The sequence below is a fragment of the Salmo salar genome, chromosome ssa09 (genome assembly GCF_905237065.1).
Source record: "Salmo salar chromosome ssa09, Ssal_v3.1, whole genome shotgun sequence".
NCBI lineage: Eukaryota > Metazoa > Chordata > Actinopteri > Salmoniformes > Salmonidae > Salmo > Salmo salar.
The window spans coordinates 9,062,834-9,080,281 of record NC_059450.1 but is presented as its reverse complement, the minus strand read 5'-3'; the positions used below and the strand labels follow the sequence as shown (position 1 = coordinate 9,080,281).

Sequence of the window (17,448 nt, the reverse complement as noted above, 5' to 3'; positions counted from 1 at the left end):
ATGGGCTTTTCCTGGTTAAATAAAGGTGAAATTTGAAAAAACATTATCCACCTTGCTGAAAAAGTGAGAAAGTGTGGTGTTCCTCATTTTCACCTAATTCTCTGATTCTGAAAATTAACCACATAGAGGGAAAACATTAGTTCATAGATAGTAGTTAGTTCGTTAGCTAACTAATAAGTTAATATTTCACACAGATTGCCAGGGTCCCGTGAACAACTAACATTATAACTTGAAGAACAGCCAGTTAATATACCAGTTCATACCAGTGGTGACCCGTCATTCAGGGCACTGTTTTGAGCCCCACCTGTTAAAATGCCTGTTTTGCATGTTATTTTGGCATAAATACGTGTCACATATCAGTTTGCAAACAATGTAAAATAAATTAATAAAGAATTGAGTTAATAAAGCCGCATACAAACATGGTCTCTTTTCTGCTTTCTTGACAGATCCATAATGCAGGTGTTTCAGTCTAGCTCAGTACTTTCTGGAAAATATTGACCGTAGGGATTGGTAATATTCTCTAGTTGCACTGTGACTGGCTCAGTGTTCTGTCACTCATGGGGACATTACATCACGGCAAAATCTATGGAGAGAGCTCGAAAATCCAAGCCCCTTGGGTGCTGCCATAGAGTTACGTTAGAAATGCCCATCCAATAAGGCTCAAGGCCACAGATAAAATGACGTCAAATGATGTTATATCTACAGTAGCTTTGAGTGGACTGATCATGTCAACATCATAGTTTCAAAATATTAGCTAGAAAGCTAGCAGTCATTATCATGAATCAAGTCAACAATCTACTGGCAAATCCTTTTCAATCCTTGTCATATGAAGAGAAATTATAGATAAAATGTATCGGAGCTCATCGGCCATTGGAAATCGCAAATTCAACAATGAGTGGTTTGAAAGGAATAAGTGGCTAACTGCATGCATTGCAAAGCAATCCCTAGCCTGCTATTCGGTGGAGTGGATGTGTTGTCCAACTCTGTGTGTATCCCTCTTGAGGATACCCTAGAATAGGGGACGCCACAGCGCATTTTGAAAAAAAATCGTTCCCATTTTCAACGGCCTACTAATCAAACTCAGAAGCTAGGGCATGCATATACTTATTATATATGGATAGAAAACACTCTAAAGTTTCTAAAACTGTTTGAATGGTGTCTGTGAGTATAACAGAACTCAAATGGCAGTCAAAACCCCGAGACCGATTGAAACAGGAAGTGGAATTCTGAATTGTGGACTCGACTTCTCATCTTTCCCTATTAATCACACCGTTAACAATGGTTCAGTGAGCACTTCCTATTGCTTCCACTAGATGTCGCCAGTCTTTTCACAGTGGTTTGAGCCTTATACAGTCGAAACTCAGTGAATGACACGCATTGGAAATTGGTCACAGGGGATGGGCCATCACCATTATGACGCCGGCGGCCATGTCTACCCCCACCTTTGGAAACGGTTTTAAAGGCAACGAAATCATCCCCCTCGAATCTTATTGGCTCTCTTGGTGTTACAGGCCCTGAAGATGAATGTTTTACAACGTTTGACATGTTTGAACGAACCTACAGGCGGGAGAATCTCATTTTATCCGGAACTTCAGCCCTGCGCTTGGAGAGAGCCATAGGACGCGCTACCAACAGCAGGCTAATGGAACGTGAAGTATGGACTTTTTGACCGAAAATACATCTGTTGTGGACCTGGGATGCTTTCTGATGAAGACAACTAAAGGTAGGCGATTATTGACAATATTATACAAGATGAGATGTGACATGCGATTGTTTCCAAGATGGCGCCGAGCTCTGTATATTAGCTCATTTTCTGAGTATCGCATCTCCTTTTATCGCAAAGTGTGATTACCCAGTAAAGTTAATTTAAAATCTGGTATGACAGGTGTTCTCAAGAGATATTCATCTATAAATGTTAGATTGACAATATCAATTTAAAAAATCGTTATCGGATAGTAATTTAGGGAAATGTAGCATTGTTTACAGGGACGCATTTGAGGGGAAATTATTTAGTCAACGTTACGCGCCGATGTAAAATGCTGTTTTTATATATAAATATGACCTTTATTGAACAAAAGAATGCATTCATTGTATAACATGATGTCCTAGGGGTGCCATCTGATGAAGTTTGTAAAAGGTTAGTGCTGCATTTAGCTGTTTTTTGATTATATGTGATGCAAGTGGTTGGTCAGAAAATGGCTATGAAGCTGCTTTTTACGATGGACTCATCTAACATAATCTAATGATTTGCTTTTCCTGTAAAACCTTTTTGAAATCGGACGACGTGGGTCGATTCAGGAGAGGTGTATCTATAAAAAAAAATATATATATATATTATTATTTATTTTTTTTAATTATGATTTTTTTTTTATGCTAATTGGCGATATGATTTTTCGCTGGATTTTGATCCCGCTGACGGGATGAGACGCTGAAGAGGTTTTAAGGGTCTCTTTTCCAAGCTTAAAAGGATAAACATTCAACATTGGCCATGCTGTCAATGCAATGCTCCGACTGGGAAAATATGTTTTGAATGGTCATCCAACTCAGAATTCCAAGTCGGGAACTCAGGCATATTTCTAGAGCTCCGACCTGAAGATGTCATGATTCAACCTTGCTTTTTTCAGAGTTCCCAGTTGTCTTGAAAGACAATATTCCAGAGAATGGTAGACTTTGATGACAAAGTTAGAAGATTTGCCCACGAAGGACCGCTGCGCCACCTTCCTGTTCAAGTGAACACAGCACAACAACGTGAGTTAAAAAATGTATTGCATGCTGCTGCATGAATGATGTAATATGCCACAGAAATATGTATACTGTAGCTAAGAAAGTAATACTAAGTGTATGTTGTGTAGTAAGCTGTTAGTAGCCCATGTGCCTCACCCTCCTAATAATTTGGTCCCTTTTCCCCTCATAACTTAGCCTACTGTTGACTTGGTGGTGTACATGTAGCCTATAGCCTGTTTTAGTGAAATGTCATCATCGAATATTGTAAGAGCTTTCATTGTCTGCTGATAAGCCCCCTAAATGTATCCTACGGTTCTGACTCGGTGTACAGGGAGAATAATGTAAGAATGGCCTGAGTTCTGATTTCATTAAATACAAAGAATGAGCACTACCCATGCTGCGCCTTGGTCTCCATTCAACGACCCCTATAACAATATCTGTATTCTCAGTCATGTGAAATCCATAGACTAGGGCCTAATTTATTCATTTCAATTGACGGATTTCCTCATATGAACTGTAACTCAGTAAAATCAATGAAATTGTTGCATGTTGCGTTTATATTTTTGTTCAGTATAGTTAGCTGGAACCAGCAATTTCTGATGCATATACTTTGCCAAAGGAGAAGGAGAGCGATGAGCTGCAGCAGTATCAAACCACCGAGGCCGCCGCCAAGCCCTCAGCGTTGATTCTGCCGAGCTCTAGGTACAGTAGCTTTGTGTGCAGAGCTTACCCGCCAGGATAATGGCTCCATAGCCGCCTCCAACTGTTCCATGAATGAAACTTTGACCTACCAGCACCATCACCCACTGTCACAGTACACCATTACCCACTTACCCCAAGGCGGCTCAACTTACCCCATGTCAAGAGACCACTTTCTTTGGACAATATGTTTTCAAAACTTATGTTTACATGAATTCTGATTATTACCAGGGATACACAACATCCAGAAATATATGTAGATATCTTTGTTAGAAATAATACTATATTTCCCTTGACGTAGTGATGCTGAATGTAAAATAATTGCTGAACATACCCCACTCACCCCTACCCGGTTTGTTCTGGGGATTTCCCCAAGAACGTTTATAGGACGCACTCTGTCATGGTCACCTGGAGGTTTTTGTCTCGTTCCCGGCTTGTTCCGGAGATGTCACTTGAACAAAACAAAAACTCTACCCACGGCACATGAACCCTAGTTTTATTACACATGTGGTTAAATTATCTGCCCAGATACTAGAAGGTTGAGTCATACCATAGACTCTTATAATATTGGACAACTGAGGGAAATGGACCAAGTGGATAGAATGGAAGAGGGCATTGTAAGAGAAACAGGCATCATGTTGAGCTACAGGAGAGTTATGATTGTTTGAGGGCCCAGCTGTTGAAGCTACCAGCCAGGAGGCCAATGCCAGTTTTCACAACGGGCACTGTCACACAGCTCATTGGCATGACAACTGGGAGAGTGTGAGTCATTAACGTCAGCCTCATGTTCATTCAACCACTTAAATGACTCTATGGGGAACCTCAATTAAGCTACAACCTGCAACTCTTAATATAATCCTCAACACACTTTTGAGGCAACTTCTTCTACTTATTTCATAGGTGTAACGGGTCCTATGTGTGGCTGGTGTAGAGAGTCAGGCGCAGGACAGCAGATATGAGTAATCAACGTACTTTTACTCAAAATGTCAAATATACAAAGTAACAAATACACGCACACCATGACAGACCGTAAATACAATAAACAATCACTCACAAAAACCCATGGGGGAACAGGGTTAAATAATGAAACAGTAATTGTGGGATTGAAATCAGGTGTGTAAAACAAAGGGAAAACAAATGGAAAATTAAAAGTGGATCGGCGATGGCTAGAAGGCCGGTGACGTCGACGGCCGAACGCCGCCCGAACAAGGAGAGGGACCGACTTCGACGGAAGTCGTGACAATCGGTCAGTGATTTATTAATAGTTGCTATAAATCCTGGGGAAGAATCAAATGATTGTTTTGACAAATTGTGGCACCTGGCATGCTATATACCTGTGAGGAGTCTTTTGTTTATTCAAGTATTTCTGTAACTTCGGTAGAAGGTTGTGTTGAGGTGGGATACCTCAAGCATACCTGAAGCAGCCTCTTTTCTTCTTACTTTCCTAGGCAATCTCACTGAGTATCTGGAGATAGTCCAGGCATTCCTAGCTGAGGCGAAGCAATGAAGCGGCCAAGTGGGTTTTGCTGTGTCATCAGTCACAGCTCATTTTTGCTAGTTTCCCTTTTGTTTTTCTGTCAATGGCTTCCTTTTTTCGTTTTAATTTTGCCTTCCAAAATGAGCCAAGTGACAAACTACTACCATAGCCTATCTATTATGGCTTAGAGCTAGACAATTCTTTTAGCACCTCTTTCTTTCCCACGACACGCACGCACTTGCGCAAGCACACACACACCCACCGACTCACACACACCCACACCATAGCACAATAAAGTGTACATTGTGTGATATATGTCAAATAAACACCAGTTGGATTCACCAAGCTGGGTAGCACTTTTGTTCATGCTGCAACACTCTAAATGCTAAATGTTGCCAGTACAATACAGGCTAATGTCAGGCCAACACCAATGTAGGATGTCATGACAAAGACAGAGAACAGGGGAGCAAGACAAGGGCACGTCTTTAGAACGGTCTCTGCCTCCTGCCAAAAGAATAATCTAGCAGCCACCACACTTCTGAACACTTGCCTCATGGGGCTACTGAACCTGAGAGTTGCAGTGAAACCATCTCCTAATAATGGACCTCATGGTTTATCCTCTGCTGCAGTCAAGGTCGAGGGGACTGAACATGAACAGAGTGGTTTCCTAACATGTGCACCGGATTGGAAAGTGGACTGATCACGATAAGGTTCAGTCAGAAAAGAGTTAATACCACTTCACCCTGAAGTAACATTCTTCAGATTGACTGTCAGAGTTATTTTTTTGAACTACTGGCACACAGCTCGGACACCTATGCATACCCCACAAGACATGCCATCAGAGGTCTCTTCACAGTCCCCAAGTCCAGAACAGACTATGTGAGGCGCACAGTACTACATAGAGCCATGACTACAGTACATGGAACTCTATTTCACATCAAGTAAATAATACCAGGAGTAAAATTAGATTTAAAAAACAGATATAAATACACCTTATGGAACAGCGGGAACTGTGAAGCAACATAAACGTAAACACATGCATTCAAATACACGGTAACATACGCACTATACACACATGTACACATGGATTTTGTGTTATAGATATGTGGTAGTAGAGTAGAGTCCTGAGGGCACACACTTAATATGTTTTGAAATTTGTTATGAATGTATTGTAATGTTTTTAAAACGTATAACTGCCTTAATTTTGCTGTACCCCAGAAAGTGTCACGGATTCCCCTGCTGCTCATTCTGTTCACCAGCTCCGGAGGTCTACCTCACCGGCCTTCTAGGCGTCACTGAACTGGATTCATTACCACCAACCCCGGACTGTCTTGTCTCATTACGCACATGGTTCCCATTCCCCTGATTATTATGTCTATATATGTGCCCTCTGTTCCCCATTGTCCTTGTTGATTATTGTTCCATGTCCGTTGGTCTTGTGAGGACCTGTGCTGTTGTATCGGCTTGCGTGTTACCATGTTTGTGTGCACTTGTTATTACGGGCCTCGTCCCTTGTATTTATTAGAGGTACACCTTGCTCTTTTTTTGGGTTACAGCCCTGTGTTATATATATATATATATATATATATAGACGTGTTTGGTTTGGGCTTCGTCCCCGTATGACGTACGCTATTTTGGGTAGAGAGAAGAAAAAAAAAAAACTATTTTTGTATTCCTGCGCCTGACTCCTATTCATTATACAACGTGACAGGAAGAGTAGCTGCTGCCTTGGCATCAGCTAATGGGATCCATAATAAATACCAATAGCATTTTTTTGTATTTATTTAACTAGGTTAGTCAGTTAAGAACAAATCCTTATTTACCATGACGGCCAAACCCGGACGATGCTGGGCCAATTGTGTGCCGCCCTATGGGACTCCCAATCACAGCTGGATGTGATACAGCCTGGATTTGAACCAGGGTGTCTGTAGTGATGCCTCAAGCACTGCTCAGACCACTGCACCACTCAGGAGCCCTCCAAATACAGTCCCTGGGATGCTGTGATAGACATTCTGTTGCAAAACATTATGAAAATACTTAGACTCCTGCTGCATTATGTGTGGGAGCCACAATACAGCGGTTTTCATTAGCATACAAATCATAATAACAGCTTGATGGGGCGAACATAATTTAAGTGGTCCAGTTGAGCAAATGATGAGCCAATTAGCATAAGCTAATTCACGTGTGGGTGCAAAAATCGGAGGCACGGCTATCGGTGTGGGACTTTTATGAATAATTTGTGACAGATGTATAAAGAGAAATGAAAACCGTATGAGTCAGTGACTTGGTGACTATATTGCTTATTGATGCTATGTTGCAGTATAATCATGAGAGCACAATGTTCACTATGCTGTCTGTAGATGGTGCTCTTCTGCATAAAATGTGTGATCAATCAAGATTGCCACATTGCATGTCGTTGTTAACAGTTCCATTGTGTGAGCTAATGAAAATGTCAATTATTGCATTACCAGAGATTTCAAAGGGAAATATATTTCAAAGGGAAATAAAGGGATTCCAATTCCCTCATAAGAAACAGGAAGAATATGGGCATCGCGTTGATCTTTTCTGGTAATATTCATGCTCTACCTTTACATACCATTGGATATACTGTCTTGTTTCTCATGTGGAAAATCTGTATGGAGCTCGAGAAGAAAAGGAGATGAGGACGAGGGGGATAGCAGCCTCTTCGTCACAGTGGATTTTCACCTCACTGAGTATACCAAATATTAAGAACACCTTTCTAATATTGCGTTGAGTGCCATGTGTTCGAAGAGAAAGCTATCAAGACCGAGTTAAGGTCAATGTGCTTTATATATTCTGTAAAGACTTTCACAAAATGCGGATAATAGATTGATCAGAATTAGATGTTTGATTCTGTGCATACAATACAGTGGCCTTTGACATCCAATAAAGCCATGTTCCAGTACAGGTTAGATTAGTTTAGCGAGAGACAGATTGACTAAAATACCTTTCCTTTAACAGTTCATTGATAACAATATTTTAAAACAAAACAAATATGCATGTGGATGAACAAGAAATCTTAAAAGAACATCTCAGTGAAGAGAAAGGAATAGCCCCGGACTGTGATAACATTGACATTAAAAGGGATAAATAGATTTAAGTTACATCTCAACAAGCATGTCTTGATCTGACATAAAATGTTCTTCAGCATTTGCTAGAAAGTTTACATTGGAATAAGGCTATAGCCATATCTGAGTGACCATTTAGTGCAATTGGAGTAAGCATATATGAATGTAAATCAAAGCCAAATGTCATGTAGCTCATGCTCTGAAGATACTGTATCATTTCTATACTCTAGATGTCCTATACTCCCATTAACTTGAGTTTCACTGAAAGGATTGTGACCAAATACCCTGAAATAACAGGTATGCAGATTTGATGACATACATTCAAATACAATGTATCTGACCACTTATGAAAGGTTGTCCACTTACTATAGTAAATTCAAATCCTCTCTTATCAAATACATTACCCTTTACAAATAAAAACAAGAAACTATATATCATGACAAGCTACCTGAAGAGAACATTATCACCAGACTTCAACTAGCAAATTAGCTATTTGTTGTTTTCAAATATTCAAAGAATCTCTTTGACAGGTTTTAGAAAGGTGTTTTCATGAGTCCGAATTTTTGATGCAAAGCTCTGTTTGTCTTACGATGGGTAAGCAGCTAGACTAGATACATCACTAGCTAGATTTGTGCAAAAGTCGACAGTATTTCTTTGAAAGAAAAAGGAATTCCTCATATTTGATTCCGACTGACTCCTTTGAATAATACTCCCTCAAAATGGACACATTTCTGCTTCGTCTGATTCTTTTTGTTGTTCCTCTCCAGTGACAAAACCATTGAATTCTTTGTGTCAGAGGGTCTGATAAAATGACTCTGTCTCAGGAGAATGGGCTTTTAATTGTGAGCTAGAGCCTATCAAGGTTCAGTGGAGCCATTGTACGAGCATAGAAGAAAAGGGATTTATGCTGTTTGTAACCTCAACCGCTACCATCAAAGTAATGTGAATTATTATCTAGGCCTATAGGCAACTATTTGATATAGAGAACAGTGTTTGAACATTTGGGCATAGGATAAACAGGTAATTGAAACATACTGCAGCTGACACTAAATAAGCAAGCATGAATTCAGTAAATTCATGCATGATGTGTCACCTGTATTCTCCAATGGTAAGTCACACAAAGAACAAACAATGTACAGCAGTTCTTTAAATCAAACAAAATCAAACCAAAAAACCAAAATCAAACCAAATTCAGTGATACAAGGAGGGAGAGTAGGGTCATTGTGACCAGAAATTTAGGTTATTTGATCCGTCTCAACATTTTCCCATTCAGACTTAAAGGAAATGGGGAAGGTTGGCTTTGACTTCTGACAAAGCCATTCCCTTAATGCCAACAGCAACATTTTGGAGTCCTAGCTCAACAGAGGTCTCCGGTGGCCATTTTGTAACTACAATCGTCCTCCTCGTGCCTGAGAGGTTGGCAGCTGATCAGAACTACTGTCAGAGCCATCCCTGTACACCAATGGAGTGTGCCACTGTGCCTCTCCTCCCTCCACTCTCTCCTTCTCGTCCTCTCTCTCCGGCTCTTTCTATTTCTCTCTCTCTCTCTCTCTCTCTCTATCTCTCTCTCTCAGATGTTCTCCAGGACATCACAGGGCACGTAGCCTCTCTTCTTTCCACTGGCCACTCGGATGAAGCCGCTGTGTTCATCCTCACCGCTTACACAAATCTGGTGAAACAGAGATGGATACTCTCGTGATTTGGTTGCTTTTTTTTACAAGCAAAATACATTTTAATACATTCAATTAACAATGCACATTGGCCCTAAGGGGCAAAGTAGCTTTAGGGCCACTAATAAATATATAATTTCCCCACCATATAACAATGACACCTGACTGTAATTGGCCTGATAGTCTTCAATACAGATGCAGATGGGTAGTGTGAATGGCTGTGTGACTGGAGAGAGCAGATGTTGCAACTCATTGGGGATCGAGGCAGAGCTAGGAGGTCACTGACTCATCTTCAAAGTGTTTGGAATGAATGCATCTCCATTTGGCGTTACTAGCCTGAACTCTCCTCTGAATCCCAAAATGCCCCTGCAAAGCATTGTGGGAAAAGGATTTGAGACAGCAAAGCCATTTGCCATGCCAAAATGGTAATGCCATGGAAACTGCTGAGAGACGGGTGACTCCCAATTGGCCAGCTCAGGTCAATCCTTTGAAGTGAATGTTCTGGGAGTGAATCTGTGGACTGAGTGCTCAGGATTCCCATTTCCCTATGAGAATTGGTGAGAGGAGGAACTATGTCTGATGCCCACTTTTAGCTGGGGCTTGATCATGAACTGCTCCAAATAAAGTAGTACATGGAAACAATTAAGGGACTAACAATAAACATTCTTTAACAATGTTTAATAACAATCATGTTTGCTTGTGTATCATTTCAATTGGGCATAAGTGGGTCCTTTTTTGTTGCAAAGTTGTTTGCCATATTGTATTTTTATATAACAGTGGGATCACGTACCTGTCCCTCCTTTAGGGTGATCTGGCCTTGCTCCTTGCAACCGATGAACGTCCGGTGACACCTGAACACTCTGTCCCCGGCCTTCACCTGGTGAGCAAAGGCTGCTGGGAAGAAACCAATCCTGTCCTCGATCACGCCCTGGAACCATCATCCAGAGGAAATGTTATACACCATGACAGCTACTACTTATACTATCATGGCAGCAGACTTGTGTGGTGTAGTGGTTTAAGTGTAAGTACTAAGTGCCCTGTAAAAATAGGACTCAAAACACCATGATTGTGTAATGAAACCTTGAAAAGTAGTGCACCTAACCTGAGATCTGGTGTTTGGAGGGGGTAAACCCAATGTAAGTGCTTTGATACACAGAAAGTGTTTTAAAACATAAACACTACCATTCAAAAGTTTGGGGTCAGATAGAAATATCTAATATCAAGAAATATCTAATATTTTTGCCCATTAAAATAACATAAAATTGATCAGAAATACTGTGTAGACATTGTTATTGTTGTAAATTACTGTTGTAGCTGGAAACAGCAGATTTTTTATGGAATATGTACATAGGCGTACAGAGGCCCATTATCAGCAATCATCATTCCTGTGTTCCAATGGCACGTTGTGTTAGGAATCCAAGTTTATCATTTTAAAAGGCTAATTGATCATTAGAAAACCCTTTTGCAATTATGCTAGCACAGCTGAAAACTGTTGTACTGATTAAAGAAGCAATAAAATTGGCCTTCTTTAGACTAGTTGAGTATCTGGAGCATCAGCATTTGTGGGTTCGATTACAGGCTCAAAAGGGCCAGAAACAAAGAACTTTCTTCTGAAACTCGTCAGTCTATTCCTGTTCTGAGAAATGAAGGCTATTCCATGTTAGAAATTGCCAAGAAACTGAAGATCTTGTACAACGCTGTGCACTACTCCCTTCACAGAACAGCGCAAACTGGCTCTAACCAGAATAGAAAGAGGAGTGGGAGGCCCTGGTGCACAACTGAGCAAGAGGACATGTACATTAGAGTGTCTAGTTTGAGAAACAGATGCCTCACAAGTCCTCAACTGGCAACTTCATTAAATAGTACCCGCAAAACACCAGTCTCAGTGTCAACAGTGAAGAGGCGACTCCAGGATGCTGGCCTTCTAGGCAGAGTTCCTCTGTCCAGTGTTTGTGTTATTTTGCCCATCTTAAACTTTTATTTTTATTGGCCAGTCTGAGATATGACTTTTTCTTTGCAACTCTGCCTAGAAGGCCAGCACTCCACCTGCCGTCCCAAATAGAAGTACTCAAAGTGGTTCTTCAATCTGAATACTGTTTTTTTAACAAAGTGTAGTGAAAACCCTTTTTGGAGTTTCAGTGCATTTAAAAGGCAGCATCAAAACACACACACACACTTCTTTTGCAGACTGTGTCTATCAAATGGTTAAGAAATTAAATTGGTTTATAGCCTAAATATTGTATTGATGATGAGGGCCTATGGATATCATTTGTTGTGGAATTCCACCTTTTTCAATGCTTTATTTAGACAGATTAGAGTGAAAGTGGGACAGGCAGAAACAGGATGTCACGACAGTGACGGATGGTGGCGCCCCTCCTCGGCCGGGCGGAGCTCGGCGGTCGTCGTCGCCGGCCTACTAGCTGCCATCGATCCCTTTTTGTTTCACTTTCGTTTGGTTAGGTCTAGGTAGGCACACACCTGTTTTGGGTTAGTCATTAGTAAGGGGGGGTTATTTAGGTTAGCGTAGGATGTATGTGGTTGTACGTGATTGTGTTGCTTGTCCGGGTTTTGTGTGTTCGTAAGAACGTGTATTTAGTTTTTCCTTCTGCCAGTGGTTTCTTTTATTTTGTGTACACCACCGCAGAATCGTTCTGGGCTGCGCCCCTATACCTTGTCGACCACGTACAGTGCTTCAAATAAAGAAGGGTGGTCACGAACTCTCTCTGTCTCCTGCGCCTGACTCTACCTCTCCTGTTGTTCCTCGAGCCAGCCCGTGACAGAAATCACGTACCGTAACTAAATGGAGTCAGCAGGAGCTTCAGCGCCAGCCATGTCCATGGAGGAAACCGTCGACCAACACTCCACCCTGCTCCACCGGCTGGGGGACGCCATGGATCAGGTGTTGGCGCGCCTGGAGAGCTGGGACCGACGCGCTCTCGGCCCCCTGAACTCGGCAGGCCAACAGCCTGCGCCCCCACCAGCACCCACAGCACCCAGTACCAGTGGGGTGAAACTCGCTCCCCCCGGGGAGTACGATGGAACGGCCGCTGGGTGTAAGGGCTTCTTGCTCCAGTTGGAGTTATACCTGGCGACCGTTCGTCCCTCTCCCTCGGGGGAGGAGAGCGTCAGCGTCCTCGTCTCCTGCCTCACGGGTAAGGCCCTGGAATGGGCAAACGCCGTGTGGGACAGTCCGGACTCAGCCAGGGACAACTACCCAGAGTTCACCCGCCGCTTTCGGGCAGTATTCGATCATCCCCCGGAGGGGAGAGCGGCGGGTGAGCGGCTGTTTCACCTGAGGCAGGAGACGAGGAGCGCGCAGGACTTCGCTCTCGAGTTCCGGACCCTGGCCGCGGGAGCAGGGGTGGAATGAGAGGGCCCTTATAGATCACTACCGTTGTAGTTTGAGGGAGGACGTCCGCCGGGAATTAGCCTGTCGGGACACGACCCACACACTGGACCAACTGGTGGATCTGTCCATCCGACTGGACAATCTGCTGGCCGCCCGCGGACGTCCGACCCGGGCCCTGCTCATTCCACCCTCCAGTCCTCCTGCTCCCACGCCTATGGAGATAGGGGGGCAGCAGCCAGGAAGACTGGAGGGGGAGGTCGCTCCTGCACCTCATGTGGTCGCAGAGGGCACACTGTGGACCGGTGCTGGGGAGACTCCCCTAGGAGTCCAGAGGGCAGGCAGAGCGCTCCTTTGACACCTCAGGTGAGTCAGCACCAGCCTCACCCAGAGCCCCCTGTCCGTCACATGTATGTGTCAGTGTCCTTTCCTTGTTTCTCCCCTCACTCCCGGTTTAAGGCGCTAGTCGATTCAGGCGCAGCAGGGAGTTTTATGGACCGTGGGGTCGCGGCTAAGTTAGGGATTCCCCTGGTCCAGTTGGACCAACCCTTCCCCGTGCACGCCCTAGACAGTCGACCACTAGGGTCAGGGCTGGTCAGGGAGGTCACTGTGCCTCTGGTCATGGTAATGCGGGGGGGTCATGAGGAATGGATTAGTCTTTTCCTCATCGATTCCCCAGCATTTCCAGTGGTTCTAGGGATTCCCTGGCTAGCCACTCACAACCCTAAGATTTCGTGGGGACAGAGGGCTCTTAAGGGGTGGTCAAATGAGTGCTCGGGCAGGTGCATAGGAGTTTCCATCGGTGCGACTACGGTGGAGAGTCCAGACCAAGTCTCCACCGTGCACATTCCCTCAGAGTATGCCGATTTGGCTATCGCCTTCAGTAAAACGAAGGCGACCCAATTACCACCTCATCGACGAGGAGACTGTGCGATAAACCTCCAGGTGGGCGCTGCCCTTCCTCGTAGTCACGTTTATCCCCTGTCTCAGGAGGAAACAGCGGCTATGGAGACATACGTCACTGAGTCCTTGAGGCAGGGATACATTCGGCCATCTCACTCACCCGTCTCCTCGAGCTTCTTTTTCGTGAAGAAGAAGGAGGGAGGTCTGCGCCCGTGCATTGACTATAGAGGTCTAAATGCCATCACAGTGGGTTTCAGTTACCCACTACCTCTCATCGCCTCGGCGATGGAGTCATTTCACGGGCGCGCTTCTTCACGAAATTGGATCTCAGGAGCGCATATAATCTGGTGCGTATCCGAGGAGGGGACGAGTGGAAAACGGCATTTAGTACCACATCTGGCCATTATGAGTACCTCGTCATGCCGTATGGGTTAAAGAATGCTCCCGCAGTCTTTCAATCCTTTGTGGATGAGATTCTACGGGACCTGCTCGGTCAGGGTGTAGTGGTGTACATCGATGACATTCTGGTCTACTCCACTACACGCGCCGAGCATGTGTCTCTGGTGCGTAAAGTGCTTGGGCGACTGGTGGAGCATGACCTATACGTCAAGGCTGAGAAATGTGAGTTTTCCAAACCAGCCGTCTCTTTCTTGGGGTATCGCATTTCCTCATCAGGGGTAGTGATGGAATGTGACCGCGTTTCAGCCGTGCGTAATTGGCCGACTCCCACCACGGTGAAGGAGGTGCAGCGGTTTTTGGGATTTGCCAATTACTACCGGAGGTTTATCCGGGGCTTTGGTCAGGTGGCGGCTCCCATTACCTCACTGTTGAAGGGGGGCCCGGTGCGGTTGCAGTGGTCCGCGGAGGCGGACAGGGCCTTTAGTCGTCTGAAGGTTTTGTTCACCGACGCTCCGGTGCTGGCGCACCCGGACCCCTCTTTGCCCTTCATAGTGGAGGTGGACGCGTCCGAGGCTGGGGTAGGAGCCGTGCTGTCCCAGCGCTCGGGCGCCCCCCCAAAGCTCCGCCCCTGCGCCTTCTTCTCTAGGAAGTTGAGTCCGGCGGAGCGTAACTATGATGTGGGGGACAGGGAGCTGTTGGCTGTGGTCAGAGCCCTGAAGGTGTGGAGACATTGGCTTGAGGGGGCACGTCACCCTTTTCTCATCTGGACTGACCACCGCAATCTGGAGTACATCCGGGCGGCGAGGAGACTGAACCCGCGTCAAGCCAGGTGGGCGATGTTCTTTACGAGATTTCGGTTTAACATCTCGTATATCCCAGGTTCCCGGAACACTAAGGCCGACGCACTGTCTCGTCTCCATGACGCCGAGGAACGGTCCACCGAACCCACTCCCATACTTCCAGCCTCCTGCCTGGTGGCACCGGTGGTCTGGGAGGTGGACACGGACATCGAGCGGGCGTTACGGACGGAGCCTACTCCTCCGCAGTGTCCAGTGGGTCGTAATGCGTTCCGCTCGATGTTCGCGATCGGCTGATTCGGTGGGCTCACACGCTTCCCTCCTCGGGTCACCCAGGGGTTGAGCGGACAGTGCGTGGTCTTAGTGGGAGATACTGGTGGCCCACCTTGGTGAGGGACGTGAGGCACTATGTCTCCTCCTGTTCGGTGTGCGCTCAGAGTAAGGCTCCCAGGCACCTGCCTAGAGGGAAATTACAACCCCTCCCGGTTCCACAACGACCATGGTCCCACCTGGCGGTGGATTTCTTGACCGATCTCCCGCCGTCTCAGGGCAACACTACGATCCTGGTCGTTGTGGACCGGTTTTCTAAGTCCTGCCGTCTGCTTCCGTTACCCGGTCTTCCCTACGGCCCTGCAGACCGCAGAAGCCTTATTCACCCACGTCTTCCGGCACTACGGGGTGCCCGAGGATATCGTCTCAGATCGAGGCCCCCAGTTCACGTCCAGAGTGTGGCGGGCGTTTATGGAGCGACTGGGGGTTTCGGTCAGTCTGACCTCGGGGTTTCACCCCGAAAGTAATGGGCAGGTGGAAAGGGTAAACCAGGAGGTGGGCAGGTTCCTGCGGTCCTACTGCCAGGACCGGCCAGGGGAGTGGGCAAGGTTCGTGCCATGGGCCGAAATGGCTCAGAACTCTTTGCGCCACTCCTCCACCAACATATCACCATTCCAATGTGTGTTGGGTTATCAGCCGGTCCTGGGGCCATGGCATCAGAGCCAGACGGAGGCCCCTGCGGTGGAGGAATGGGTTCAGCGCTCAAGGGAGACCTGGAACGCTGTGCAGGAATCCCTGGAACGAACCAGGGTACGACAAAAAGCGAGCGCTGACCGGCACCGCAGCGAGGCCCCGGTGTTCACCCCAGGGGAGAGAGTCTGGCTCTCGACCCGGAACCTGCCCCTCCGCCTGCCCTGCCGGAAGCTGGGTCCGCGGTTTGTGGGGCCATTTAAAGTCCTGAGGAGAATAAACGAGGTGTGTTACAGATTACAACTTCCTTCTTATTATCGCATTAACCCCTCGTTTCATGTGTCTCTCCTCAGGCCGGTGGTAGCTGGTCCGCTGCAGGAAAATGAGGTACGGGAGGTCCCTCCACCCCCCTGGACATCGGGGGCCCCCGGCGTACACAGTCCGGTCCATCTTGGACTCCAGACGCCGGGCGAGGGGCCTGCAGTACCTCGTGGACTGGGAGGGGTACGGCCCGGAGGAGAGGTGCTGGGTACCGGTGGAGGACATACTGGACCCAGCGCTCATCCGGGAGTTCCACAGCCTCCATCCGGATCGCCCTGCGCCTCGCCCTCCGGGGCGTCCTCGAGGCCGGCGTCGGCGCGCTGCGGGAGCCGCGCGTCAGGGGGAAGTACTGTCACGACAGTGACGGATGGTGGCGCCCCTCCTCGGCCGGGCGGAGCTCGGCGGTCGTCGTCGCCGGCCTACTAGCTGCCATCGATCCCTTTTTGTTTCACTTTCGTTTGGTTAGGTCTAGGTAGGCACACACCTGTTTTGGGTTAGTCATTAGTAAGGGGGGGTTATTTAGGTTAGCGTAGGATGTATGTGGTTGTACGTGATTGTGTTGCTTGTCCGGGTTTTGTGTGTTCGTAAGAACGTGTATTTAGTTTTTCCTTCTGCCAGTGGTTTCTTTTATTTTGTGTACACCACCGCAGAATCGTTCTGGGCTGCGCCCCTATACCTTGTCGACCACGTACAGTGCTTCAAATAAAGAAGGGTGGTCACGAACTCTCTCTGTCTCCTGCGCCTGACTCTACCTCTCCTGTTGTTCCTCGAGCCAGCCCGTGACACAGGAATTGAACCCAGACTTCTGGGGCCGCAAGATGGTACATTTCATTGGAATTTCAATGGAATTAACACACTCAACCACACAGCAAAAAAATATTCGGTGGTGAATTGCAATTTACCCCAAAAATGTAATAAACAAATCCACTTTAGCCAACATATCCACATAGCGATCCACATAGCGGTTGGTTTGGTGTGTCGGAGGTGGAACTGCGTTAGAACTGTCAAATCCACAAGTGGCTCCCGGCATTATACTTAAAGTGGACATTGCTATAGGCTGCAC

The 17,448-nt window shown here is 46.0% G+C and overlaps 1 protein-coding gene across 2 annotated transcripts in view; it reads right to left on the bottom strand.

Annotated features, from left to right (window-relative positions):
• Positions 1-7,692: 7,692 nt before the first annotated feature.
• Positions 7,693-17,448, bottom strand: part of LOC106610680 (SH3 and cysteine-rich domain-containing protein) — an 84,322-nt gene continuing 74,566 nt past the window's right edge. For both annotated transcript variants that reach the window (XM_014210146.2, XM_045723365.1), the window contains exons 10-11: positions 10,450-10,587; positions 7,693-9,658 (exon numbers count right to left, since the gene is read on the bottom strand). In XM_014210146.2, coding sequence (XP_014065621.1) covers positions 9,560-9,658; positions 10,450-10,587 — 237 coding nt within the window. In that variant the 3' untranslated portion in view covers positions 7,693-9,559. The remainder of the gene's footprint in view (positions 9,659-10,449; positions 10,588-17,448) is intronic.